Source organism: Lonchura striata, chromosome 1A (assembly GCF_050655825.1).
Source record: "Lonchura striata isolate lonStrDom1 chromosome 1A, ASM5065582v1, whole genome shotgun sequence".
In the NCBI taxonomy this organism is placed as follows: domain Eukaryota; kingdom Metazoa; phylum Chordata; class Aves; order Passeriformes; family Estrildidae; genus Lonchura; species Lonchura striata.
Genome location: NC_140741.1, coordinates 61,786,897 through 61,813,644, shown reverse-complemented (window position 1 = coordinate 61,813,644; position 26,748 = coordinate 61,786,897). Strand labels below are relative to the sequence as shown.

The 26,748-nt window shown below is 44.5% G+C and overlaps 1 protein-coding gene across 13 annotated transcripts in view; it reads left to right on the top strand.

Annotated features, from left to right (window-relative positions):
• The window catches only part of ZC3H7B (zinc finger CCCH-type containing 7B), a 48,434-nt gene continuing 21,686 nt past the window's right edge, over window positions 1-26,748 (top strand). The window contains exons 1-15 of one of the 13 annotated variants that reach the window (XM_085569783.1): window positions 437-577; window positions 5,989-6,086; window positions 6,779-6,839; window positions 9,273-9,306; window positions 9,687-9,884; window positions 10,721-10,879; window positions 13,459-13,539; window positions 15,004-15,063; window positions 16,434-16,476; window positions 20,869-21,128; window positions 22,598-22,946; window positions 23,908-24,020; window positions 24,834-24,996; window positions 25,082-25,243; window positions 26,088-26,293. In XM_085569783.1, coding sequence (XP_085425909.1) covers window positions 6,787-6,839; window positions 9,273-9,306; window positions 9,687-9,884; window positions 10,721-10,879; window positions 13,459-13,539; window positions 15,004-15,063; window positions 16,434-16,476; window positions 20,869-21,128; window positions 22,598-22,946; window positions 23,908-24,020; window positions 24,834-24,996; window positions 25,082-25,243; window positions 26,088-26,293 — 1,881 coding nt within the window. In that variant the 5' untranslated portion in view covers window positions 437-577; window positions 5,989-6,086; window positions 6,779-6,786. Of the gene's footprint in view, window positions 578-1,357; window positions 1,383-4,691; window positions 4,742-5,988; window positions 6,087-6,182; window positions 6,307-6,778; window positions 6,840-9,272; window positions 9,307-9,686; window positions 9,885-10,720; window positions 10,880-13,458; window positions 13,540-15,003; window positions 15,064-16,433; window positions 16,477-20,868; window positions 21,129-22,597; window positions 22,947-23,907; window positions 24,021-24,833; window positions 24,997-25,081; window positions 25,244-26,087; window positions 26,294-26,748 lie in introns of those variants that run through there. The other 12 variants (XM_085569788.1, XM_085569787.1, XM_077783625.2 and 9 more) reach the window with 12 other exon arrangements.

Here is a 26,748-nt window from a genome sequence, read left to right as displayed (position 1 = left end):
GATAATCCCGGGGGGGGTCTCACAATTCACTTCCTCGCCGCGTCCGTGTGCATGCATTCCCTCTGCAGCGGCAGCTTTGCTTTCTCTTGGGGTATTTTTTTTTAATATCAGCAAAGACAACCAGGAAGAAAAAAACGTTGCATTAAAATTAGAACGGAGAGTCGACTGCTGAAGAGCTTTATTTTTTTAGATTTTTGTTTTGTTTTGTTTTTAAATCCTAATTCACCTTAAAGAATCTCAAAACCAGCCTCAAGGGAAAGATTTGTGAATTTCTGTAATGGAAAGCGGTAGCCTCTAGGGCCCAGAGGATATGCAGGGAGGCATTTTCTCTCGCCGGTGCAGCTGAGAGCGAGCGCGAGAGAGCGAGACCTGGAAATGAAAGTAAAGAGATCAGGAGGCACATGGAGGGAGCTGCAGAGGCAGCCGATCCAGAAGCAGAATGCTGCCTTCTATAATTAAATAGCACTTACTATTATTATTACTTCTAGTAATAATACATTAATAATATCTCTAGTAATACAATACCATTTATCAAGGAAAGTTTATGCATAGTGTGGGGGGGAAAACCCGAGGAGAGGTGAGTTCTCTATTATTATTTTGGGGGGGATTATTTTTGTCTTAAATCAGTTCTCTGTGTGTTTGTGTATGTAGAAAAGGGGTGGACTTGAGAAGCAAGAAATTCTGGATGTTGCTTCCTTAGAAAGTAAAGGTTTCAGATAGTAACTGCATAGATGAAAGGTTGTGTAATTGGAAATGTAAAAAAATGTGGTGAAAAATAATACGGGTGAGATTTTGAAGCTAAACCTTCCGCCAAAAATGTGGGGTTTGCAAAAAAAAAAAAAAAAAAATATTGTCAACGATCCTAATCCCACCCCCTGGAAAAAAATGTGGTAGTCTAAAATTGCATAGCTAGGGGGAAAGACCCTTGGTTTATGTGAAAAATTTAGTATTAATCGCGTTTCTGGCTGTTTGTGTTTCGTACGTTCGGGATGTATGTTTTGGTCTGTATTTAGGCTGCATTTTCCCCCTCTTCTTTCCTCCAAACCTCATGAAACGACAGAGAAATAATTTGGAATTGCTTTTTAGATGGACCTTCCGTAGTGTCTTCTAAAGTTTATCAAATAAGAAGACTGTGTTTTTGCGGGTTTGGGTTTTGTTTCGTTTGTTTTTGTTTTAATTCTTTAATGTTTAATACCGTTTCCGGGTAGCAGGGGACGTTATGCGTTTTTGGTTTTTTTGGTTTGGTTGTTTGTTTTTTTTTTTTTTTTTTTTTTTTTTTTTTTTGTTTGGTTTTTTTTTTTTTTTCTCTTAAAGCCGTCTCCCAGACTCTTGGAAATGCGTGATTTTTATTTAAGCGGATGGGGGATGGGGAAGGAGGAAGAGTATGTTTTGGTTTGTTTTCCTTTTCCCGGCAAACCTGGAGGTCTCCTGCCGTGGGAGAGCCCTCCCAGCAGGGCCGCGGTGTCGGGGGTGTCGGGGTGCCGCGGTCGGCAGTCGCGGGAGGCGCCGCCGGCCCCTCTGCGCTCCAGCGGCCGAGGTGGCGCCGCTCCCGGCGGCGGCCTCTACGCAAGGCCGGGGACCGGCGGCCTAGTGCTGGCAGCAGCGGGAGGAAGCGAGAGAGGGTTCCCGCGCGATCCGTGTGCGAACCAGCCCCCGGATTTAGTTTTTCAAATGAGGCACGGGAATGCGAGCTGGGTGGACAGAAACCCAAGAGCAAGTGGCGTAGGGATAGGCAGCATCACCCCGGAGCTCTCTCCTTGTTCCTTGGCTGTGCTGCAGTGGGGGCAGGAGGAAGGGTGGCCTGTGGTACATGAAGGTGTTATGTGTAGAACACAAGGCAGAAGGGAGGGGAAAATTAGGTAATGGGGGCTGATGTGGGCAATTGAGGCTTTAGCCCCCACCACCATCCCCCTCTCAGGGAAACTTAAGAGTCACTGCTTTTATTTTCAGTGGGGGGTGAGCTGGTTGTTGCTACCTTGCTCTGCATTCGCTGGGTGCCGTGAATATTGCTGGGGTGCAGCTGGTGGCCCCAGTGATGCTGCAAAGCAGAACTGGCACTAGCAGGGTGCTGGCATGTGAGATGGTGGCCATGAAAGTTCCTTGGGGTGGCTGGTGTGGGGAGGGACAGAGGAGTCAGCTCTGGTGGGCACAACATAGTGGTGGGGAATCCAAGAGCAGTTTACTCTAAGAAGCAGTGAAACCCAGAGAGTGGGGCATGGCAGAAAGCAGCTGCAGGAGTGAGCAAGACCCCAAGTTTATAGTGAGCTCAGCAGTTTGTCCTTTACTTGATATATGCCCAGTTAGGTATTCTGCTGCACCACTAAGTGGTCAAACAGCAGACAGTGAAAGATTCCCATATTTCAGACCAGTGTATCCTGGAGCCTTTTTTCCTGGGGAGCTCCAGTCTCAGCTCTACAACCTACCACTTGCACCTGAGTGTACTAATTTCTAGCTGAAATGTTACAGTCAATGCCTGAAGGTCAGACAAGTGTCAGTTCATTGCCATCTCAGAAATACAGTATGAAAAACTTTGCCCAAATTCAGCTCTGGCAGGGTTATGAATAAGACCTGTGTCCTTGATAAGATAAATTCAAGTCTTTCCATTCATCTCATCTTTCTACCATCTACCCATCTAGAGGATATCCACCCAGTTTGTGTTTTAGTCACCCAGTTCACTGGCTCAAGCTTCCTTCTGAAGGCAAGAAAACCATTTTGCCTGTCCGTAGCATTTTATTCCTGTCTGGCAAATGGTTTGTAATTTATTGATGAACTGTGAATAAAGTTCTCTCTAGATGCTGGACCAGGGAGGATAAATGTCTCTGGACTGAAAGGATAAGAGCTTTGTAGTGGAGTTGTAAATACTTAGTATTTGAATTTTGCTGATTATTTGAGTGGACAAGTCTGGACAGAGAGATTTGGTGGGGGAGAGAAAAGGGACACTTTGTGCTTCATAAAATGTTTTCTGTTTGTTTCTAAAAATATTTGAAAGCCCAAGAAAACAAAAGCTAAAAACAAGCTTTGCACTTAAAATTAATTATGCAGTGGCTGTGGTATAGTGTGCAGCAGAACTGAAGTGTTGCTCATGTGGGTGGCTCACTGTGTGTTGGGTTTGCTGGTGTAACAAGTGCATGGCTTGGTCTGAATGTTAAATGAAACATGGTGAAGAGGCTGGAATGATGAGAGGAGTCAGAAGTGACTGGGTTTGTTGGTGGGGTGTTGGAGGAGGACGTGTGAGGAGCAAAAAGAGGAGTCTGGCAGCCTCCTGCAGTGGTTGGGGCAGGCAGGACAGATCAGATGAGGGGTCTGCCACACGTGAAGGAGATTGCTGGTCTGGAGCCACATTGAAGGGGAAAGAAAGGTAGTTGTTCCTGAGAGATGTGCAAGAAATTGTTGGGTAGCAGCACATGGTGAGCGCTTTGAAGGTGTTGCAATGAGGGAATGAGTCTTACGTGCAAAGTCGTGACATAAGCTTGGAGGTGTGACAGACCTGTAGCAGAGAAAGCTGGTAACTCACTTGCAGGGGGAGAGGAATGTGGGGTAGCACCAGGGAGCAGCAGTCTATAGGGGAGATCAGGCCTGTGGTTTATGTTTAAAGAAGGCAGTGGAGGGCTTTGGGTTGAAGAATATTCTCTCTGGAAGATGAGGGTAGAACTGCAGAGCATAAACAATGTGCAGGGCACAGAAGGTTGCCTTTTACCAGGATTTTGTAGCAAGGATCAAACTGTAGCTGTGTATTGTGGGACCTACAGAGATGCAATAGACTGGTCAGATGAAGCAAAGGTGGGGATATTCGAATATATGCTGGATGCAGTGGCAATAGTGATGAGGAGAGGAAAAAACCAGAAGGGGAGCTTCAGGATGCAAGAAGAGTTGGGTAACCCTAGGAAGGAGACATTCTGTAGCCATGCCCGGTAGTCCTTTGGCTGCACTCCAGGTTTGGGTCAGTACGTTTGAATACCCTTCTCTGCGGGCAAGCAACGGTAATCAGTTCTCACTGTAACACAGACTCATATCCTGCTGTGTAGGACGTTTTAGCAGCAGGGTCAGGGTAGCTGTGAGAACAGGTACTGATCTCTTCTTCACTCCTTGTGGAGTGTTTTAAAGGCTGATCTCAGGAACAGAAGTAGACCATGTATATCGGAAGCTTTGCAAGGTGGCGATTTGTTTTGAGGATATACACAATTGTAAAGGTGTGCCACAGCATTTTTGGAATGCAGCCGTTGACTTGATGATGACCAGCCAGTGTTCAACTGCCCTCCCCGAAGTCACCAATAATCTCCCTTGTCGTCACATCCGTGGGCTTCTGCTTCACTTCCCTGACTTTTGTTCCCTCAAGCATGACTCAGGGAGCAGCAAGAGCAGGGCTGCACCTCCAGGCAGGGGAAGCGAGTAGCTGAAGGTGATGGCAGTTACCAGCAAGGCACTCACTCACAGGGTACAGTCCCACAACATGTGAACAGTGTAGGCAGAACTAGATGCCAATAGGAGTGATCCATCCACAGTCCCAGAGAAGATGAGATGGTGAATCTGGTCCAGGTCCACCCAGCGAGTCCAGTGGTAGCAGATGATGCCAGAGACGGGACTGGAGACAAGCTGCCTGCAGTGGATGTCCAAGGCTTGTCCCAGAGATAGAACTGAGGACAAGTTCAGCTGCAGCATAGCTCAGACAAGGCAGGACCTGGACCTCCGCTGAAATGGAGCTCCTAGACTATGGACAGAGGGGCATAGGTGGGGGTCCAAGGTGAGGCTTTTTGGAGTGCTTAAAGACTTTTAGTGTATTCAGCTAGAAATTCTTCCTTCCTCACTGTGCAGTCCACATGAGCCTTTGGGAGGATCCACTTGACTCTTTTGCCTCCTCTTCTCCCCCAGTTTCTCTCTTGTCATTTCCTATGGAGACCCTTTCCTCACTCTTGTCTCTGATGGCCCTCACAGTTTCTTACAGTGATCGGGGTGGCTCTGTCCTCTTTCATGTCTTTCACTGTTGCCTTTGTGGAAATGGTTCCTACTGCTCCTCTTCTGCTTCTCTGTTCTCTCTTACTTCCTCTGTCTTTGCAGAATTTCACACAGGGAGAAAAATTAAATTAATTACCTCTCTCCCCTTGTCTACCTCTCCAGTCTGTCTGCCTGTATCATTAGTGATAATATTAACCTTACAATCTCCTTGTTAAATTTCCTTCTTTCTTCCTGATTGCTCATTATCCAGGCTATGTATGAATCAATGCAAGCCTTCTGTTGATGCTGTACTGAAGTATATCAGCTCTTCTCCATCACTTCTGTTTAAAAGCCTTTGTAGACATGCTAATCATCCCTCATCTTGTCTGTTGGCTTTTCCTTTCTTGCTGCACTGCCCATCCTGTTCCAAGTTCATCTGCTTAAAGTCTTCTACCTGCTGCTTGAACCAGATTGCTTCCAAATTTACTGTCTGATGACTTAGAAACTGCAGTGTCACTTTCAAGTTCTTGTTTCCTTCTGCTGCTACTTTCTCTCACTCCAGTCTTTGCTGCTTCCCCCAGGTCTTTTGTTGGTAAAGGGCAAGTTCAATTCTACATTTTGCATGGGATAGAACACAATCAATCAGGGCTTGCTGAGTTGTCAGGATTGATTTTTATGTACCTTAAAGGCCTCTTCAACCTGTTCAGACTGAGTGTGTCATTGATACTGCAAGATGTCTTAGAATGATAGGGATGGTCTTAATGTAAATGGGAGCTGGATGATAATCCTCTCCAAGCTGTTGTAGTATAGAGGTGGAGAATTTACTTTAATACCTTCTCAGAGGCAATCCTGGGTTGGGAAGGAACAGGGTCTTTGTCTCCATCTCATTTCAGTGTTTCTGTACTTACTGCCTTTGTCCCCAAGTTCCTATTCCTCAAATGCTGAGCATTATTTGTGGTCACAGCTGGTTGATGTGAAATTTGCTGTCACCAGCAGCTCCGTTTTGCCATAAAGTGCTGTCCTTCTCACCTTCATTATTCTTTTCTTGTGTGACAGACCTGTGTACCTTGGAGAAAGGTCACTGGGGAACCATTCCAAGATTTGCTTCCAAACAGCAGAGGATGAAGTGCAGATAACTCTTGAGGCTTCATAAGGTGTCGCCCACCCCGGTTTAAAGCACTGCAGGATAGGACTCTGTTTCCTCTCCAAAGAAGTGTTCCCCAGTCTGTGCTGCTCTTGCCTGTTGACTTGCAGTGTGAAATCCCCATTGCATGGATTAGTGCTGTCTTTTTATGTGGACCACAGCAAGCAATTTCATCTCCTTTCTTTGCATCTCCCTTTGTGCTGTACCTTCATAAACCTTATGCAGACAAGGTGTGCTTCATATGCTATGCAGTAAATCAGTTTAAATCTGTCCCAGAAAAATAGTGATCAGAATTGTATATCATAGTAGGGTCTAGGCACAAATTCCTGAAATGACTGCCAGTGCAGGCAAAGATGGTGGTGTTGAGTTTCTTCCCTTTGCTAGAAGGCAGTCTTGATAACGGTTGGTTCCCATTGCTTTATTTACTGGCAGCCTAAGCAGAGAACTCAAATTGAAGTAATTCCTCTTTGCCCCTGAATTCTGTCAGTGGCATGTGAGAAAAAGCAGATACTTGGTAGTGAGCTGCTTGCCATGCTGTATCTGCAGTGTGTATAAATCATGGGCTTCGCTGTTCAGGGCATCTGGTCTGGAACAGTTTGTTAGTAGTAAATTCAGGCACAAACAAAATACTTTGCTGTTTAATTGCCAACGAGACCTAAAATTACTCACTTTGTGTTGTTTCTTTTTCTTCTTCCTCCACAGCAACCATAATGGAGAGGCAGAAGAGAAAACAAGAAATAGAGAAAGGACTTCAGTTCATTCAGTAAGTGGACAACCTCAGTGTTCCCTGTGGATTTGGAGGTGGTCATCTTTCTGCTGAGGATTCCAGGAGCTGAGTTTTTCCTATTCACTGCTTTGGGTTTTCTGCATGGGAAAGAGATACTGTTCTGAGGATTTTGGCTGTGATTTTTTTAGGGTCTTTCTTGTCCTGTTAGAGCTCCCTGAGCTTAAAATTCTGCCATTTTAATTTCCTTTGTTTTTGCCTTCCACTGAAGTTCCAGGATTATCTTTACTATTAGCATAATGCTAATAGTACTTGGACCTTCTACATCATCTTCAGCATGAAGATCTCAAAGTGCTCTCTAAACAAGATTAGGAGGGGAGATAGTGTTTCAGTTCTGTAGGTGGGGAAACAAGGTACATAACTTGTTAGGCACCCTATATGGTGCCTATAGGGAAAATAGATAACCTGGGTGCTTTTAGTTGCCAACCTGTAAGGTAGATGTCTCAGATCACTCTTCTGTGATTATTATGTGACCTTGTAGAGCTTGAGGTTGTTGCTTATGTAGTAGTTACAAATCCTAGTACTTCCTTATAAGATATAGTAGTAGTTCTCCCTCCAATGTTTGACTGAGCAGAGGCCTCAAACTTAGGTCCAGGTTCCATGGTGAGTAAGGATTGTAATCAGATTGGTTTGGGGTTTTTTTAAGTCCTACTTTGTGTCCTGCAATTATTATGCCTGAAATCTGTGCCTCTACAGTAGGAAACCCCCTAGATTTTCCATGTTACATATTTGTATCCTCTAATATGGCCATGATAGTTTCATCTCAGTCTGAGACTAAAGAGGGCTGATAACTGAGTTTTGGAGAGGTAATTGTGAGATTTATATTGGTAGCACTTACAAAAATGCACAAGGTTCTGGAAAAGAAAATAATGTAGAAATATGAGGTGTAGGTCATGCATCTGGGGCATATCTTGCACTCTGAACTAGGAGCATTGTTATATGTTGGTTTGTTTTGATGCGAAAGAAGGAAGTCCAAATATGTAAGCATCATGAATATTTCTTACAAAGCCATGACATTTCCTGTAGTTAGTTTTAAGGAGTGATTAGAGGAAATCTAAAATGTTGGGGAAGATGAAATAAGAAGGCCTTGTAAGTATGATTGCCTAGCGGGGGATTTGGAAAGTGCAGAGAATGTGAGCCAGATTGAGATGAAAATGAGCTTTGAGATGGCAGACCTTGGTTGCTAAGCACTGGTGGACAGTGGTGTAGCTAGTAGAAGGTAACTCCCTTTTTTGACCCACAGACAAATCAAAGGGTCAGATAAAGTGTTCTATCTCGCACCTGTAACCCTCCCCTGAAGTATGATGTATCTGTAATCCCATTGGTCCAAAGTCCTAGTCCGCACCCCTGCTCAGAAATCCCCTTGATAAGGTGCTCCCAGAAGACCAGACTCTCTCTCTCTCCCCTACCCCTCGATCCAGCCCCTTCTCCTACTCTCTTAGACCCTCTTTTGGAACTCTGGCTATCTTGCCCTACCCCCACTCCTTGGGGCCTGCTTCGAGCTGCAGCTGGCAGCTCTGAGCAGGGCCCCACAATAAACTGTATACCCTGAGACCTGACCCCAGAGAGCTTTTGTATCCATCTGTCCCGACTGTCAGACCAGCTCTCGCTACACTAAAAAGCCTTTATTCTGTAACCAATAAGATCATGTATTTACGGTAGGTATGAAAAGCTATGAAAGGTGCTGAGGATTCCTCTAGAGCCTACTGATTTGTCCTTGAAAAGAAACAATAAATATATGTGGGTCAAGCCTGGATGAATTGGGTGATTCAATTAACCTTTCTCTTAAGTCTCAGCGCTGTTGTATGGTAGGTGTTATCCTCACAAGCGCTGCCAGTGTTTATGGTTCAGCCTTGGCCAAGAAAGCTGGAGTCAGATGAGCTGAATTCCTGAACCTGCACTGTTTTCTCCCTTTTGTGAGGTAGGCCTAAAGGCATATGGCTAAGTTAAGGCAGAGAAAATTGATTGCATTTATATCTGTATGTCTCTGGTCTCAAAAAGAATTTGAAGAGGTGTTGGAGTGCCACTCTGGTGCCTCTCCTTAGAGCCAGATGCACATAAAATACACTTGTATTCTTCCTGGCAGTCTCTCTTTATTAAAGATAGGTTTTTTAGGTGACTGTCAGAAGGCACATTACAGAGGATCATGTATGCACAGAAAATAAATGAGAATAAGACTCCTCTAGTCTCAAGTCCCTCTTAGACATGACCATGGCTTGACACCACTGCGACACTGAGCGTAATGCTCCCTAAATGGGTTCTGTTTGCCTCAGCTGCCTTCACAGTGATAAAATGTTCAGTAATTTACTGAGATCACCAGCACAGGACCAGAAAAAGGATTTCTTCATTAGACAAAAGCCCTTATTGGCATGGATGCCTGCTTCATGAGTATTTTCTCTTATTTTTCTTCAGGTCCACATTACCCCTAAGCCAAGAAGATTATGAGGTAATGGAGATTTTGTTTGTTAAAACTGGGAGCCCTCTGGTTAGCAAGATTTGTTCTGTTGCACAGCCATTAGTTTACGTGCCAGAAGTGAAGAATGTGGGATGGTCTGTCACAATTTCCCTGTGACTTAAAGTTTTAAGGTTCTGATGATGACAACTTACAGGGAAAGGAAAAGACACTTAAGCATTCAAGAAGAATGGAAATTTGACTGTATTATTCTCCTCTACCAAAAACCTGATGTTTTACAGGAGAGTATGGATGCAGGAGTATCTTAGTGGGCAAGCAGTTTGCTAAAAGATTCGGAAAGGAATGGAAATTGGGAAGCCTCTCCTGTCTCTGAATATTTACTTGAGTCTGTATGTTCTCTCCTTGCTGCCCAGGCCTTTTTGCAGAAGCTGGTGAGAAACTTGTTTGCAGAGGGCAATGATTTGTTCCGAGAGAAGGATTTCAAGCTTTCCCTGGTCCAGTATGTAGAAGGGCTGAATGTGGCGGATTATGCAGCCTCTGACGAGGTGACCATCCCAAAGGAACTCCTCTGCAAGCTCCATGTCAACCGAGCTGCCTGTTACTTTGCCATGGTGAGCGCTTTCCCAAGTCATCCCCAGGAGCCAGAGTTGCAGTGCTGTGCAGTTGGAAAAGATGTCATGAGGCATTTCAGCTGGTTTTGTCCATTCCCTGTTCAAGCACTGCAGGAGACAACGACATACAGAAAAGTCTGCAATCTCCTCCCAATTGCACTGTGTCTTACAAGACCAGAGGAAGGATGTGTGAGAAGGGGCCAGGCCTAAAGTACTGACAATGCAATTCTGCTCTTCAGCGGTGAAGAATTAGAATAATCCAGTGTCTTCCAGTGTTGAGCAGGAATACTGTTACTGCTCTGGAAGCTCTTGCCTTCTCCTCTAAGACACTGGAAGACAGTAGGAAGGGCTTTGGGTCTTGAAGGAACTTGCAGCATACACATGGAAAAGGATTCTGAAATACCCAGGCATTAAAAGGCTTCATGCTTCCATTTTACTAAGGCATGTAACAGCTTCCCTTAATGGCACAACCCCAGAGCCGGCCCGTCCTGTTTGTAAGGACACTGAGTCTCCTGAAAATTAGCAAGCACTCACATAATTAAAGACTTTCAAGTGCAACATGCTCAGGGTAGAGGGAGAGACAAGATAAGGTTGCTCAAGCAGCCTTAGTTCTGTTATTTCTTGACTTTGAAGTGTTTTGAGTTTTGCAAGATTTAACAAAATGTTCTGTTAACACAGGTGTGTTTGCACGCTGGTCTGTGCATGAGGTAACACACGTACTTCCACCTGCTGCTTGTATTCCTGTTTTCTGCTGAGATAGAGCATTTGTATTCACAGAGAAGGACAAGTTAGCCTGCTGTGCCTCAGCTGACTCCAGGTGGTCTGTTCCCATGCAGGGGTTGTATGAGAAGGCACTGGAGGACAGCGAGAAGGCTTTAAGTCTCGACAAGGAGAACATCCGAGCGCTATTCCGGAAAGCCCGTTCCTTAAATGAACTTGGAAGACACAAAGAAGCATATGAGTGCAACAGCCGATGCTTGCTGTCCCTCCCACATGTAAGTTTTCGACATACAGCTCATCTTGGTTTTTGTGGCTCACAACCTTCCTCTGCTCAACATGCTTAGTGTGAGGCCGGAGGATAGTGGAAAAGAAACTTTGTCTGTTCCCAAGATCATGCTTATGCCCAGAAATTCTGACGCTCTGACTCAAAGATGTTTGTCCTCACATATTTCTTCAGGCCAAATCACCTCTTACAGATAGTGCCAGCCAGAGACACCAGTTAGTGACAGCAGGTTCATGGTCTGTTTGTGAAGAACAAACCCCTACTCTAACAAAAGATGAACTAAAGCCATGAGAATGTTTTAATTGGCTGCTTTTTTATTTCTAATGGAAGTGACTAGGTGCATGGGATAAATGGGAACTGGAGCTCTGAAAGAAAAACATGTATGTTTTTTCTGTGTTGGATACAAATGTCTCACATTTCACTTCCTGATTGCGTTTTATTTCTTGAGGAACATGCAAAGGTGTCCTTGACATCACATGGCATAGTTATTTTTGTGTTCCAGGGTGTGTAAATTTTTGCATGCAGAGAGGACTATCTGCATATACTAGGAACTAAATATTTTCCTGATAGTGCTTTTGAGCATTCTCTTAGGCCAGATATTGATCTGAAAAGCAAACTGTGATTATATGGATTCAGGTAAGCACTTTGCTGATGTTGGTTCTGATCCATCACAGTAATATTATTACAAGAAAAATGCATCCACCTCAGCAGGAGAAGTTAACTTTCCTTTATTATTACTGTTATAGAAGCAATCTTTGAAAGCCTTGTTAGCAGTTAGTTATTCCTTTTGTATAGCTTGTAAATTCTAGCTTCTTTGACTTGGTAGAGCAGGGTGACCAAAACATATTAAAGATATCATATTTGGGGAGTCCCAGGGAACTGTTTTATAAATAAACCCTTTGATTAACAAAAGCATCTAATGTAGGTGTTCTTGCAAAGCTATATGTGGCTATATTTTACATTGTAGTTTAGCCACTTAATTTATATTTTAACTATATAGTTATGTTTACATTATTTATCAAACTTCTCTGTGCCAGGAAAGTTCAGCCTAAAACACCATATTGAGTGATCTGTGTTTCCTATGCTAAACAATTCAGCCTTGTAAATTAACATACCCTGTTGTCTTATTACCTGCTTAACAGAAGTCATAAGCCTTCTCTGCATCAAAAGCAAGTCATGCTATCCATCATTTCACTCTTGTTTCCATTACCCTCTGGAGCACATGGGTACTTCCATCTTCAGATTGCTGTAATTGCTGAGAACTTTGTTGTGGTCAGAACAGAGCCTGTCTTAAAACTTCTGATGATAAAGAATGTGCCACTCATTTAGCTCACTGTCTATCAGAGTTAATTTATTTCTGGGTGCAGATACTCAGTGCTGCTAGTTTGCAGAAGTTCTCAGTATGGTGAAGTTAATACTTCTCTGTGGTACACTTGTGTTTGTATGGCATGGGGTGCTTTAGAAGAAGAAATGGATAAGCTAGATTTTGTTTTCACTGAGTTCAGTGAAGATGGTGCCAAGACTAATGTTGAGGGTGTGGGGGGACACAATCAAAAAAAGACACTCCAGATTGAAGGGAAACAGTTACTGATGTAGTGGGCTGGAAGAACCAGAGGCTTCTCAGCTGTTCAAAGGGAAAGGACTCAAACTGCAGGGAGAAGGAGATTGGAAAGACCAGCATGGCAAGTAGAGAGAAGAGGGCAAGCTTCAAGGTTGGACATGAGGGGGCATATGTTAGCAGATTAAGGAGGGCTATCACAACAGGTTGGGCAGATACATACTTGTTTTCTTCTTTGAAAAAACTGTTGAAGTACTCTGATATTTTTGCAAACGGAGAGAGAGGAAAACAGAAAGAACCAGTTGCTGGTGATATATAAATGTAGAAGACTGTGGCAGGTTGTTAGTCTGGGCAGGAAGCCCATGGTGGTGTGTGAGTGGGAATGGACACTGTGCAGGGAGGATGGTAAAATGCCACACAATGGGGAAAGCTGAAGATTTGCTTGACTAAGCTGAGGCAGTTTAGCTGGAGCTGGAGACAGTCAAAATGCCTTCTAGCCAGTAGGTTGAAAACTGAGACTTGGTTTAAGCTTTAAAAACAAACAAGCAAAACAAGCTAGTGGGTACTGTCTGCATATCAACACTGATGATTAACTCTGCAGCTGGCAGAGAGGGAAGACATTCAGGCTCCTTCTCAGGTATGGCACCTTGCAGAAGCCGTATCAGCAGCCAGCCTTGGCAGATCCTTCAGCCAACTTGCCTGCAGGACTCCTGAACCCTGTTTTTGCAGAGTGGATGCTTTGTTGGAAGCAGATACTTGATTGTGATTTTCTGCAGCATTGAATGAGTGTAGAGCAAAACTCCTGGTGCAACTGCAGCATCTTGGCAGGACTAAATTACAAAAATGCTGAAGTCTATGTGGACTCTCCTAGGGCTGTTCTGGAAATTACCTATCTGCTGCTGTCTGAAGTTGAGGCTTGGTGCAGCCCAATGTGCATAATGCATTCCTCTTATTTCATTCTGTGTGCCACAAAGGCAAAACTGAAATTGTCCCATCAATGGTTTTGTTCCCAGGATGAAAGTGTCACACAGCTGGGACAGGAGCTTGCCCAGAAACTGGGACTGAGGGTTCGAAAAGCATACAAAAGACCTCAGGTATGACTTCTTTTGTCTTAGAGGCTATCCTTTGCTTGTACAAATTTACTTTTGCAGAAGTGGTGAGTGCTGCTCTGTAGTTACAGACATGTGTACACAACCCTGCAAACTCTAGCAGGCTGCTGGCAACTCTCCTTGTCCTGACCCCTTGACTCACTTTGCCTTGATCCATTTCTAACCCCAGTGCTGCTCTGTGTCTACTGCCAGGATGTTTTCTGAGTCCCCAGCTGGTGCTGCAGGAGAAACTTCCAGCATAGTAGATGCCTTTTGTGTTTTTTGCAGGAGAGGAACACCTGATCCCAAAGCAGGTTTTGCATCACAATCCTCTCCCTGTTATGAGATGAGAAGGATGGGATCCTCTGCTGCACTGGAGGCATGACTGGTTTTGTAGTGCAGAGGATCATGAAGGGTTCCTGCCCCATTTCTAGGCATACACTTCTTTGTGGTGGGGGAAAGTCTTGGCTTTGGGAGAACAGTGGGTGCACACCTGGTCAGAAGCTAATTTGACACCAGTGGCTGGATCCATAACTTGGCTCTACAAGGAGGTGCTGTAGGTGATTAAATGCGTACCCTGGGATGGAGCTAGAGGGCGTTAGGCCACTGCTAGCCATAAAGCTGCTCTCCCATAAAGCTGCCTTGGTCGCAGATTTTGTTCTCAGGAACAAAGAACATGAGCTAGTAGTGGAGGCTGACGTTTGTGTTTGCATCCTCGGCCCCAAGCACAGGGGTGTGTTAAACAAACAGCGTGTTCCACCTGCAGAGGGGCACCTCTGTAGCATGAGGGGGGGTGGTTGGTGGGCATCTGATTTGCAGAGAGCTTTTAGGGTAAACCTGGTTGTAACATGTTAATCCTCTCCCCAGCAAACTTAATGTGTGATTTGCCTACCCTAAGAAAACTCCTTGATCCTCACCTCTTCCACACTCCAAAATGTTTCTGTCTCAAAGAAAGGGAAACTTATGTAGAAATACTTCTTGTAGCTGTTCACTGTGTTGGCCTTGCCTTTTTTACCGCTGTCATGTTACTCAGTTGAGATGGGCTTAAACCACCTGTATGTTAGAAATACAAAAATTAAACATCCCAGAATGCTTTTTATTATTTGAAATTCTGTGATTGGTACTTTGTTAACACTTTGTGATCTTTTGTGTCGAGTTCCAGCTTTCACTCCAGTGTGGTAATGCCTTCCCAAAGTAATAATTTCTTAACAAAAAGCAAACCCATCTGTTTCTCAAGGAAGTTTTTTGCCTCCTGGTTATGAGTTGGATGTTCTGAGGTGTACTGAACAATTTTTCAGTCTCTTTTCAGTGTTGACAAACATGTACTCTTGTGTCACAGTGGGGTAACCTTTTGGGGTGGCTTTAATTTTGGGCAGTACTTGGAAGGAAACCATATTTTAACCCAGCTTTACCTAGTTAATGAGCATTCATGGGCTGAATTCTGCTCTAAGACCTCTCTCTTCCTTGCAGCAGGAATTGGAAACATTCTCACTACTCAGTAATGGCACGTCAATCAATTCATCAAACCAGGTAGTGTTTGCATCCTGTGATTGTTACTATTCATGGACTGTGCTACTAGAATGCTTTAAAGTTTTATTTGCATGCAAATTTATAACTGTCTTTTAAGTTTGAACTGTTTTAATTAGTGTTTTTTGCTCTTAAGGGATATATCCCAGAAATTAATTTCTTTGAAAATGTTTCTAATGACATAATTTTTTACGTTGGTAATTAGATCACCAAAGATGGATATTTTTCTTAGTTATTGTGAAAGTTTGCTATCTCTTGCATTTTAAATAAATTTTTGTTTTCAAGTTTTGCATATCTAACAACAATGCTAAGTAAAAGTCAGAAAGTGCAACTGAAGAAGAAACATATAAAATTAAGTCTTGTGGTGTACTGAGCAAGGTACATACATGTATTGCTTGTATTGTCCTGGGAGACGCAGCTGGGCAGGGTAGTGTACAAATATTATGGTAAAATATAAGAAATTGTTGGTTTCCTTTTTTTACCACTGGGCAAAATAACCATCCCAACAGACAAGCACTTGCTGTTTCTACATGCTGTTGGTATTTCACAATGCTCCTTAAAGCAAATAAACAATAAAACTATAAACATTATAATTTTGTACAGCAAACTACTAAAGAACTAGTGTACCTCTCACTGCTCAGTGATTTGGCTTCACATCTTTCTAGGAAGGCCAGTCAACTTTCTTTAATAGTTGTGCCTAGTTTTTAATTTAAAAATCTTTCCCTTTTATAAAAATTGAAAATAGTGCAAAATCCACTGTAGTAGATGCAATATTACAAGACAAATACTTGTGCCTTTTTAAGCTTAATCTGAAGGCACGTGTACTTACCTCTATTTATGTTTCTGCAAAATATGGACTTAATTTATTCCTTGCCTTGAGCTCCAAGTCAGCAGTTGTCTTGGCAGAAACATTTTCCTGTTTTGAATTTGCTGTAGAAGTTTGTGGTTGTTAGATTGCAAAATATGTGAACTAAGAAAAGGAACATTGTGTAAGATCAGGCTAATCAGATCTCCCATGCAGTGGGCTGACCGATTGGTGTGTCCTGGGACTTGGGACACAGCGTTCTCATCCACACATGAAATATCCTATTCTATGTATGGAGTTGCTCACATGGTTGGATATTGTGCAGACATGGTTTTCCTTTGTAGCAAAAGGATTTGTCGGCTGCTGAAGGTAAACATGAATAGGTTCCTTGGATCAATGCCCTCCTAAAGTTCATTGGTTTTACTGTTACAGCACAGAAAGAGGCCATAAAGGAAGAGTCACAAGTTTAGGAGTAGTGAAGAGTCCCATATGTGAAGTGTGGATGTCTATTTAAAGATTAATGTCTCATAATATTTTTTGTCTCCCTTTTCCTACATCCTCTTTGCAGACTACTTCAAATGGATTGGGCTCAATAGATGACATTGAAACAGGTAAAGATATCTCTCTCCTCAGACTTTTGTGGCTTGAGTATGGTATGTGACCAAGCTGGCAGGCTTGAGAGGTTCATCACCTGCATTTGTGTCTCTTCTGCACACTCCTAACTTTGGTAACTGGGAGAAGAAAAATGGTGCAAAGCAGGAGTGTTTTTCTTGCAAACTCATCTTTTTTTCCAGTCCCGGTGAGAGATGAGTCTGGGAGTTAAAAGGGTCTGCTGAGGTACACAGCTCTCTTCAGTTGTGCTTTCTTGAAGCTGCTCTTGGCAAAGCTTCTGAAATTCTGCTCCAAGGCAAAACATTCTCAGATAAAGTGAAGTTAAGGTTGTTTTGCTCTGAGTGCATATGGTCCTCCAAGACTTTGAAGTGGAGGAATTGAAAACAAAGGCGTTTGGAGGGACCCAGGGAGAGCTGAGTTCAGGGTTGGGCACCCAGGAGGAGAAGGAAGATTATCAGAGTTGCTTTTTTCATGCTGGGAAACAAGTGACCTTAACTCTGCCCCTGTAGAAAGGCTTGCTACCTTGTGTGCTGGAGCACCGAACTTCTGCCTCTGAGCACATCAATATTTGTTCCTTTGTATGGTAGTTCTGTGTGCATGAAAGTAAGTGTGAGGATTTACCACCACAAGTAGCAATTGCTTGTTTTATAGAAACAAATTCATTTCATTTTTGGGTGCTTTGGAAAGCATGTTCTGTGTTGTTCTCTGTTGAATACCAATTTAGTATCTGCTTGCTACATGAGATCATGAGACCAGGTTCTGTGAATTAAGGACAGTTTTTCGCATTATCTTGCTGGTCTAAAATTAACTGGACTCCTACTACAGACTAACAAATGACTGCATCCAGTAAGCTCTTTATCTAATCTGGATTTGGTGTAAGAGCAGCATGCCACTTTTACTGCAGATCAGACAGACAGAGCCTTTACTGCTAGGAAATCTTTGCAAAAGCACTGGAATTATGTTATCCAATTGCCCTGAGAGTGGTGTGCCACCAGGACAACTGAGTGCTGGGTACCCTAAGAGTTTCAGATTAGAAGAGTTTTTTTAGTGATTTTTTTTTTGTTTTGTTTTAAAATGCAGACTCTTGAAGCCCTTTCCTCCATGCTTTGCTTGAAGTTATCTGATTAACTCAGCCCAGTCCTGCAGAGAGATCATGGCTCAGATCTGGCTCAGTATGGCCATTGGCTAGCTAATGCACCAGGGAACCACTACTGTTTTGAAGAGCAGAGCTAGAAACAGTGCTTTTAAGAGCTCTGTACTTGCCCTTTGGGGGCAGGCAGGTGTATGGCCAGAGAAGCCACCAGCTGGGGGGCTTGGTATGAGAGACTTGGTTCATAAGTGTGTATGGACAAGACTGTGATATTGACATTCTCTGAATAGAGAGAGACATGATTGTTTCTCCCAGGATTTTTCCTGGGAAGTTGCAAGATGCAGTGAGAAAGCTCAGAGAAAGAAGAAAGCAATTCTTATCTCTATTTGCTTCATCTGTTGTTTGGCACATGTGATATGTGTTACTGCGATTGTTTACCCAAGAGTGATTTGTTAATTGGACACCAGTGATGGTTGTTTGGATTGACTAGCCAGTTGGATGAAAGCTGTGTCGTGACTGTCTGGAGACAGTCACAGGTTTTTCTTTAGTAACTTTTTAGTATGATATAGTTCTAATATAATATAGTATTAATGTAATATAATTTAGCTTAATAAAAGCAATTTATTTAGCCTTCTGCAACATGGAATCAAAGAGTGTTATTCCCTATGCAGGGTGGTTGCACTGCTTCGATACAAGCCCCTTGTTGACTTTTTAATAATGTGTGGGGCTGATTGTGATGGCAGGGGCAGAAATCAGCAGGTATCGGTGAGCTACTCATCAAAAGAAGGCGTTTTATTCTTTTAAGAAAGAGCAAACATTAGGGGAATGCAGATGATGCATGAGCATTCTGTAAGGAGATTATGTGAGATGTGTCACAGCTGGTGAGTGAGGTCAGCAGATCTGGTTTCCTGAGGAAAGCAGGAATGGTAAAAGAGAGATAGGGAAAAAGATTGGACAGAGTAGAGTCCAATCTTTGAGGGAGGAAGTGCCTGAAGGAATGACAGGGTTTGGGTGGTCAGGGTGGGAGAAGTGGTCATCTTCCCTCTTCCACTTGCAAGTAGTGGAACCTGTTGGTCTCTGCTCTTTTCCTTGCCGTTCACATGCACTGAGCTGTGGGGGTCTCATGTTATTGTCTGCCTTTTGGTCATGCATTCAGCATTTCTGGGTTTGGGGCCTCTTAGGGTGTGTGTGGCTTCTTAGGGTGTGTGAGGGCCTCTTTTCTTTGCTTCCCAGTCTGAGTAGAAAATGCAGGGCCTCATTCATTCTTCAGAGAAGGTCTGAATTGCTGGATCCTTTGGGGCCCTGTCATTGTGCATCCTTTTGCTCCCCACTGCACGTGTCCCCATCCCTTCTGGCTTGTTCTGAACTTCTTCTTGTTGGCCTCTGTAGGGATCTTGACAGTGCTCAAGATTTAAACATCTGAAAAATGGGAAGGCACAAGCTATTCCTTTGTACTGCGGGGAATCTGGCCAAGCTTCCAGCCATGAGAAAAGCTGGATATCATGTGGCTCCCTGGTGGCTGGGGTTCTGCACCAAAGAGAGATGAGATGATGAGATAAGTCATTGCAAAGGGGGCATGGGGTTGGAGCCAAGCCTTATTGGTGTGACAGCTGCAAAACTAAGGACATGCATAGCCTGTGGGAAATGCATTCAGCTGCACACCAAAATCCTGTGTTGGATCCCATAAGGTACAATGTGTTTGCCTTCAATGGCATGCTTGAGGATGTGGAGAGAGACCTGTGTCTGTTCCTTGCCACTTCCCCTGCTTCCCTGTCTTTTGTCATGGCTCAGCCTCCAGTGCCTTGCACAGTGACCTTTGAAGCAGTCCATCCATGTGGATCATTCACAACAAATACTGGAGGAAAGGTTGCAGGGGTTGGTGCTGTGCTCTGGGTGGGGTTAGAGATAAGGGGGCATGCCTGTGTTTGTCATCTCTGCTGTTGTTTTGTTCACGACTTGGGGATTTGCTGGAATTGCTAATTTGCTGAGCTCTCTGAGAAGGCACCAGCACATTCCTGGGCCAGAAAACAAGCAGTCTGCAGCCACAACAGGGCTCACTCACCTGGTCCCTGATGCTGAGGGATGGCCAAGTTCTCATGGCAGCTGAGTGAACAGACATGGTACAGACAGGATGCAGCATTTCTTGCTGGATCAAGTTTTGTGTCTCTGAAGCTTGTCTAGTTTCTTTCCCAATTTTATCAGTCTTTCTAATAAAAGCTATTGTCTCTCCTTCCAATTTTTATCTTGCTTTTATGGCCTTACTCTGTTGCAGTTACAGTGCAGCCAATGGGATGTTGATGGAGAAGGTAGCATCTTTGTCTTATTTATTTTCTTTTATTCCAGGACATCTGCACAGGGGCAGAATTAAGGTAGTTTGGGTGCTTGGTTTGAGAATTGCAAATGTAATGCTGCATTTTTCAAATTTCTAACATTTGAACTTTTTTTTAACCTTTCATTTTTCTGAGAACAAAATGCTCTTCTGTGAAGAACATGTGCTTTCAACCATAACTTCACTTTACAGAGGTTTATATTGCATGATGGGAACACCTTGCTACTCCAGTAATGTACTGGAGAGGGGAAGAAACCTTAGGGAAAACCACTGCCTCTTTCCTGCCTCAACCCCACCTCACACAAGTTTCCAAGGGCATGTTTGCTGATCAGATATTGAGGGGGAAAATGAGTAGCAACCTCCCACTTTTGGACATCAGGAAGGACTCAAGAGCAGGGAATTTACTGGGTGAAGATAGCTGAGTGAGTCTGATGGGGATTTTTGGGCCTTGTGTTTTTTGTCTTTGTCCATTTAGGATGCCTGGGTTTTTAGAGAGGGTGTGCAAGTAAGCAAGCTTTCTGCTGGGATATCAAAGCTCCAAGGAGTCGAGAAGGCAGTGATCTCTGCCAAATGCATTAGTGAGGAACATTAAAGAAAACACCAGGTGGTGGGTTATAGAGAAATTGTATTACATGCCCCTGGCCTTTAGTACCGGCTGTAATGAATTTGGTAATGGCTCAACTACAGGTTTTGTGTTGTTCCTGGTTGCTGTATGTGCTTGCCAAATCCTGACAGTCAGACTGGGCACTGGCCCTTAGAATGTATTTCAGCTGTTGGTGAGCCATTGGAGAGTGGGAACAAAAATGAAAGTGCAAGTACTCTTCAGAGTAGAGCCTCTCCTCTCAGAAAATTGGCATACTTGTTTTCTGTGATTTGATGGAGTTGTACAATATTATTTTTGCCATGTTGTGGTCTGTTTGTCTCCTGCAAGAGGTTCTCCTGATGACTGGCTCTGTTTCTCTCTCATCACAGACTGCTCTATGGACCTGCAGTGCCTCCCAGCTCCTGTGGCCACCTCCATCCCTGTGAATGAGGGGCTGGCCCCTTTGCCTTCCGACTCAGATGCAAAGGGCTTGCCCACCTCGCTTCCTGCTGCCAGCTTGATCCCATCTCCAGACTGTGTACCCTTGCCAGTGCCTGAGAATGCAGAGGACTTCACAGATGGGGACATAATTGGGGAAGAACTAGACTCCCTCCTGGATTCCCTTGCTGAAGGGTCACCATACCCTCTAGTAAGAGCGAGTGCTGCTTGTATTGACTGCTTCTTTGTTCCAAATAGGTCCTTGGAAGTCCTTGGAGCATGAGAATGTGCATGCTGCCGCTCATTCTCTTTCTGTAATTATGTTCTCCTATGTCTTCCTCTGGGAAAACTCATTCATTCTTTCCTTTATTTCTGCTACTGAGAGTATATAGAGTCCTCTTCCAAGTGTGCTTTGCTGTGTGCAGCCTCAGGGAGCTTCCTCTCAAAATATACCCAAGGTAGCCCTCCCCTGACATCTCCTTCTACCTGGCCTGTCATATCCGTGAATTTGAAGCAAGTCTGAGAGTAGTAAAAGGAGTGTGGTGAAACAGGAATGATGAATGTATTTTATACAGTGGGCATGCTCTCATCTCATTGTATTTTGTTCAGGTTGCACTCAGCCTAAGCTCTTTGAACAGATCTGGGAGCTGCACAAACATTCATATTCATACTTATGTTGGATTTTTGTTGTCAGCATTGCTTATGTGAGCCACCTTGGGTCTGGAGGCAGTATAGTGATTTTCATGCTGGAAAAGCCCTGATGAGAGGTGCCATGGGTTGTGATCATTACCCTGGCCTGTGCACTGTGTATACTTGGCTGCCTTGTTTCTCAACCTGAGCTGGTTTAAGTGCCCAGCATAGGGCACTGCCTTGCAGACTGATGAACTCAGGTGTCCCAGCACCTCCTCAGGGATCCTGGTCCAGACTATTTGCAGTATAGAAAAATTGAGAGGTTGTGGGAAGTCTGCAGGTGGATTGAGCTGCCAGGTATCCTTTTGCTCCAGCTAGTACAACACACCCACACCCTTCACTGGAAGCCTGTTGTTCTCTGTTATCATGGTTTGACCCCAGTCAGCAACTAGGTACCAGACAGCTGCTCACGTACTTTTTTCCTGCCCCTTCTCTATGCTGAGGAGGATAATTGAAAAAACCCAAACTTGTGGCTTAAGATAAGAACAGTTTAATAATTGAAACAAAGTAAAATAAAATATCAACAATAATAATCATAGTAAAGGAGAGAGAGGGAGGAATAAAACCCAAGAGAAACAGTGATGCCAGTATAGTTGCTCACCACTTGCTGACCAATGTCCAGCCTTCCTTAAGCAGCAGTCAGTGACCCTGACCAACTTCCCTCAGTTTATATCCTGGGAATGATGTTCTATGGTATGGAATATCCCCTTGGCTTGTTCAGATCAGCTGTCCTGTCCATCTCCTTGTGCACCTGCTCACTAGCAGAGCGTGGGAAGTGGAAAATCCTTGACTTAGAGTAAGCATGACTTAGCAATAACCAAAACATCAGTGTGTTACTAACATTATTCTCATGCTAAATCCAAAACATAGCATGGTACCCACTACTAAGAAGAAAATTAACTCTGTGCTGGCCAAAACCAGGACATCTCTTTTCAGTCTTTATTCCTCAATACTAATTCGCTATTTATCTTCCTTCCTGCTCCCCTGAAGTCTCTTGTCCAGGGCACCATTCCTACCAACCTGCCAACAGAGATGCCCCAGTTGATTCCTGTGTTTCCGGGGGGAACTCCGCTGCTGCCTCCAGTTGTGACAGCCAGTATCCCTGTGTCTACTCCTCTGCCACCTGCCTCCTTTGGCCTAGTGATGGATCCCACCAAGCAGCTCTCCTCCTCCTCAGTCCTGGATGCCTTCGAGGCCCCACCAGGAGGAAGTGGCAGCTCCACTTTAGATTCGCTGGATTCCCTGGATCTGCTTCCATACACAGATACACGGCTTGATGCCCTGGACTCGTTTGGGACAAGCAGGGGCTCGCTGGATACCTTGGATTCCTTTGCCATTGGTAGGTGCAGGGTGATGTGGTTTTGTGTTGCCTTAGCTGTGAATGCATGCCAAAATTTTTTCCCTCCGTGCTGAGGACATATGTCTTGTAGCTTTCTCTGCTGGTGTGGCAGAACAGGAATATAAATGTAGAAGAGAGCAGTGAATTGTCTTGGACAGAGTAATGGATAATGTTTAGCTCAAAAGTAATGAGAAAAAGCTGTAGGTATGTAATCCCAGATAACCAGTATCTGCATGGAGTGAAATCTAAAGAGGAGAAAGGAACACAAAGGTGTATAATGATGAATAATGAGATTTAAACTTGGCTTGGTGTCCAGAGCACCTCCCTTGGCACAATTTGCTGGACTGTAGCATGATTCCTCCACCTTCCTCCTCAATGACTCTTTGACATTTTGCTCAAAGTGAGCAAAATGGTGATGACTGTTTTAGATGATACAGGACCTTGTTGTGCTGGCCAGAATGGTAGAGGCCAAGGTAGGTCTTTCCCATCTCTGGATTCAGGGCCATGAGTGTCCTCTTGAATGGGGCTCTGAACTTTCATGGCATAAGGAGTAAAACTGTGGAGGATGGTGGACAAAGGCTTAAGTCACCTCCTGTTCAGGAGGGAAGTGGGCTTCTTCTTGGTTAACTTGTTCCCAGTATTGCAGTATTTTGAGAACAGCAGAGATTGGCCAGTCAGCACTTGAACACTGACATTCACCTCAGCTTTGGGTTGTCACCTTAGTAATGCCAGTTCTCAGCAGCATAGAGTTGGGTTCAGTAGGATTTCTCGGACAAGAAAGCATTTCCTGGAGTTTTTCTGAGTCTAGACAGATGCTTTGGGAAGAAAGTATTAAAACATTTTGAAATAAATGAAGCAAATTAATTTAATAAGCTGTTTGTCCTTTTGTGAGTAGATCACCCTCTGAGAGTGAAATGATTGTTTTTATTTTGTGGGGCTCTTTTCCCCTTCTTTTTCCCAGAAGAAAGTAGCTCTCCAGAACTACGACACCCATCTGGCAGTCAAAAAACAACCCCAGTGGTGAGTGAGCTACTGCCCCGTGCTGATGTCCCAAGATGCTCTGAAGCCAAGGTAGTAGTGGTGGTGACAGTGGTCAGTTGGGTGATGTAGGTAATTTGGGCCCCTCCTCTTACCCTGCCATGGTGCGTGTTGCCTCCCATGTTGTGGCAAGGCAGGTAAAGATTCCCACTTGGTCAGTAGGAAGACTTTTGTTCCATCTTTGTTTTTATCCGTAACTCCACATTGCCAAGGTAAACATGGCGTGACCAGGCGGTATGCCACTGTACCTGGCAGCCACATCATGCTCAAGGATGGGGTAGAGTAAGGCAACTTTGACTTCAGGCTACTGAAGTTCTTTGTTGCTCTCTGCCCCTGTCAGGTGGCTTCTCCAGATGTTCTGCCTCTGTCCTATGTCTCCAGTCTTGCAGAAAAAGGGGAGGATTAGTAAGCTTGGAACAAAAGTTATTCTTGAGTTCCTGTCACCTGCTGGCCCTGTTAACATCAATGTGAATATCCCTGAAGATTGACTGATAAGCTATTTGGGTTTTTTCTTAGCTTGGGATAAGGTTGATTTAAAAGTCTTCCATTGCAAAGTAGATTCTGATGGAAGGAGTGAGGAAGGCATTTTGTTTTGTGGCTCGTGATAGAAAACTGAGGTCTCTTCCCAGTAGGAAAGAGGCCTGTCTCTGAAGTGAACACACCACAGTGTTCATTCTCTTTGAAAAAGTTGCAGTCATCTCTTCTGGAAATGTCACTTCAAATGAGTACATTTTGATGAGAGAGGAAATGAGAAAGGTTTAGAGAGACTTGAGTAGGGCAAGGGGGTTGGAGCGGTCTTCCGCATGTGGTTGCAGAGCTGAACAGAGAGGTGTGTCTGTTTTCTCTCAGGTCAGCCTTGGTGGAGCGAATCACCCAGCTGTGCCCAAGGCCACCGAGCACCTGCTGTCCCAGCCAGAACCAGTAATGCCCAACACGGCTCTACTGGTGAAGAACCCTCTGGCATCTACTCATGTTTTCAAACAAGCCTGTCATATCTGCTACCCCAAAACAGGTGATGCATTTGCTCTGCCACCACAGCACTGGCACAGACTAGGAATTGGCTTTCCCCAGGCTGATGGGGTTATTCTCTCTGGCAGGGCCCAAGGCTGGTGATTACACCTATCGAGAAGGGTTAGAGCACAAGTGCAAGCGGGACATCCTGCTGGGCAGACTGAAGAACTCAGAAGACAAGACCTGGAAGAGGATCCGTCCTCGTCCAACCAAAACCAATTTTGTAGGATCCTATTATCTGTGCAAAGGTGATCTGTGGCAGTTGGTTGCTGGGAAGGGGCTGTGCCAGGGGAGACTGGGAGGGAAATTCTGTTTGATATTGCCTGCTGGCTCTAGGGTGTCCTGTTCTATCAGTAGCCTATGGAGTGGGTGGCTCAGTGCAGTGAAGGGCAATGAGCTGCTATGTTGTAGAGAGCTGGCAGCTTCTAAAGTGGTGGAGCAGAAGAGTTCCAAAGGCTCAGTGAGCTGCTGCGCACAGTTGAGCACTCAGAGCTGCTCTGCTAACATGGGCTTTACTGAGAGCCTACCTCCTGTACATGTGCTCACATTAGTCCCACTCAACCCACCTGGCCCATGGCAGGGCTGTGGTTCTGCCTAGGGAAAAGCATTCTCTGCCTGCTCCTTTGCTCCAGCCCATCCCACAGAGCATGCAGACAGTGTGACCAGACTGGCATCCCGAAGCAGTGTCATTACAAAGTACCTAATCAAGTGGGAAGATTGCAAGAGCCAAGCTAAAATAGCTCTTTACTTCTGGGCCTATGGGAGAACTTAATCTGTATTGGCTTTAAAAGGGGTTAGTTAAGTCATGATCTTTCCCTGGCCAGGCACTGAATTAAAGCTGGTCTCTTGTTTTAAGATGGTTTCCCCTATATCAGCATTACTGGAGATTGTCACCTTTCAGTAGTTTGCATTAACCCTTGAATGTCTTGATATAGGTGAACTTGGGAGGAGATGTCTTTTTCTTTTAGTTCTCTGTTTTCTTGCTTTCAGTTCTATGTGAGGCGTGGGCAGTGGGAGAAGACAAGAGAGAGTTTAGTTTCTGACTGGGCTGCCCTGCCTGTGTGGTGGTGTGTGCTGTTTGTTGCTTTGTAGATATGCTTAACAAGCAGGACTGTAAGTACGGGGATAACTGCACCTTCGCGTACCACCAGGAAGAGATCGACGTGTGGACAGAGGAGAGGAAGGGGACCCTCAACCGTGACCTCCTCTTTGACCCATTAGGTGGGATCAAGCAGAGCAGCCTCACAATTGCCAAGCTCCTCAAGGAACATCAGGGCATCTTCACCTTCCTCTGTGAGGTACAGAACTGGTGGGAGGGGGCAGGCATCCATTATCTCTTCAGTATGTATCTTGACCACTGATATGTTGATAGTTGCCACCATGAAAATACAGTGGGATGACTCTCACAACTGGAGTGCTTGCAATGGATATCTGTACACTCTTCAGGAGGGACAGGTGAGGAAGGAGGGGCAGTGAGGGAGCCCTGTGTGTTAGGGAGTGTTTTTACTGTCTAGAGTTTAATGATGATGAAGGTTGAGTGGGTTGAGTGGTTATGGGTAGGAATTTGGGGAAGGCCAATAAAGCAGGAGTCTGTTACAGACCACCCAACCAGGGTGAAGAGGCAGACAAAATATTCTATAGGCAGATGGGATAAGTCTTGTAATTGTTGGACCTTTTTTTGTGGGGAACTTCAGCAGGTGTCTGTTTTAAGTACACCACAGCAGAGAAGAAACAGTCCAGGAGGTTCCTGGAG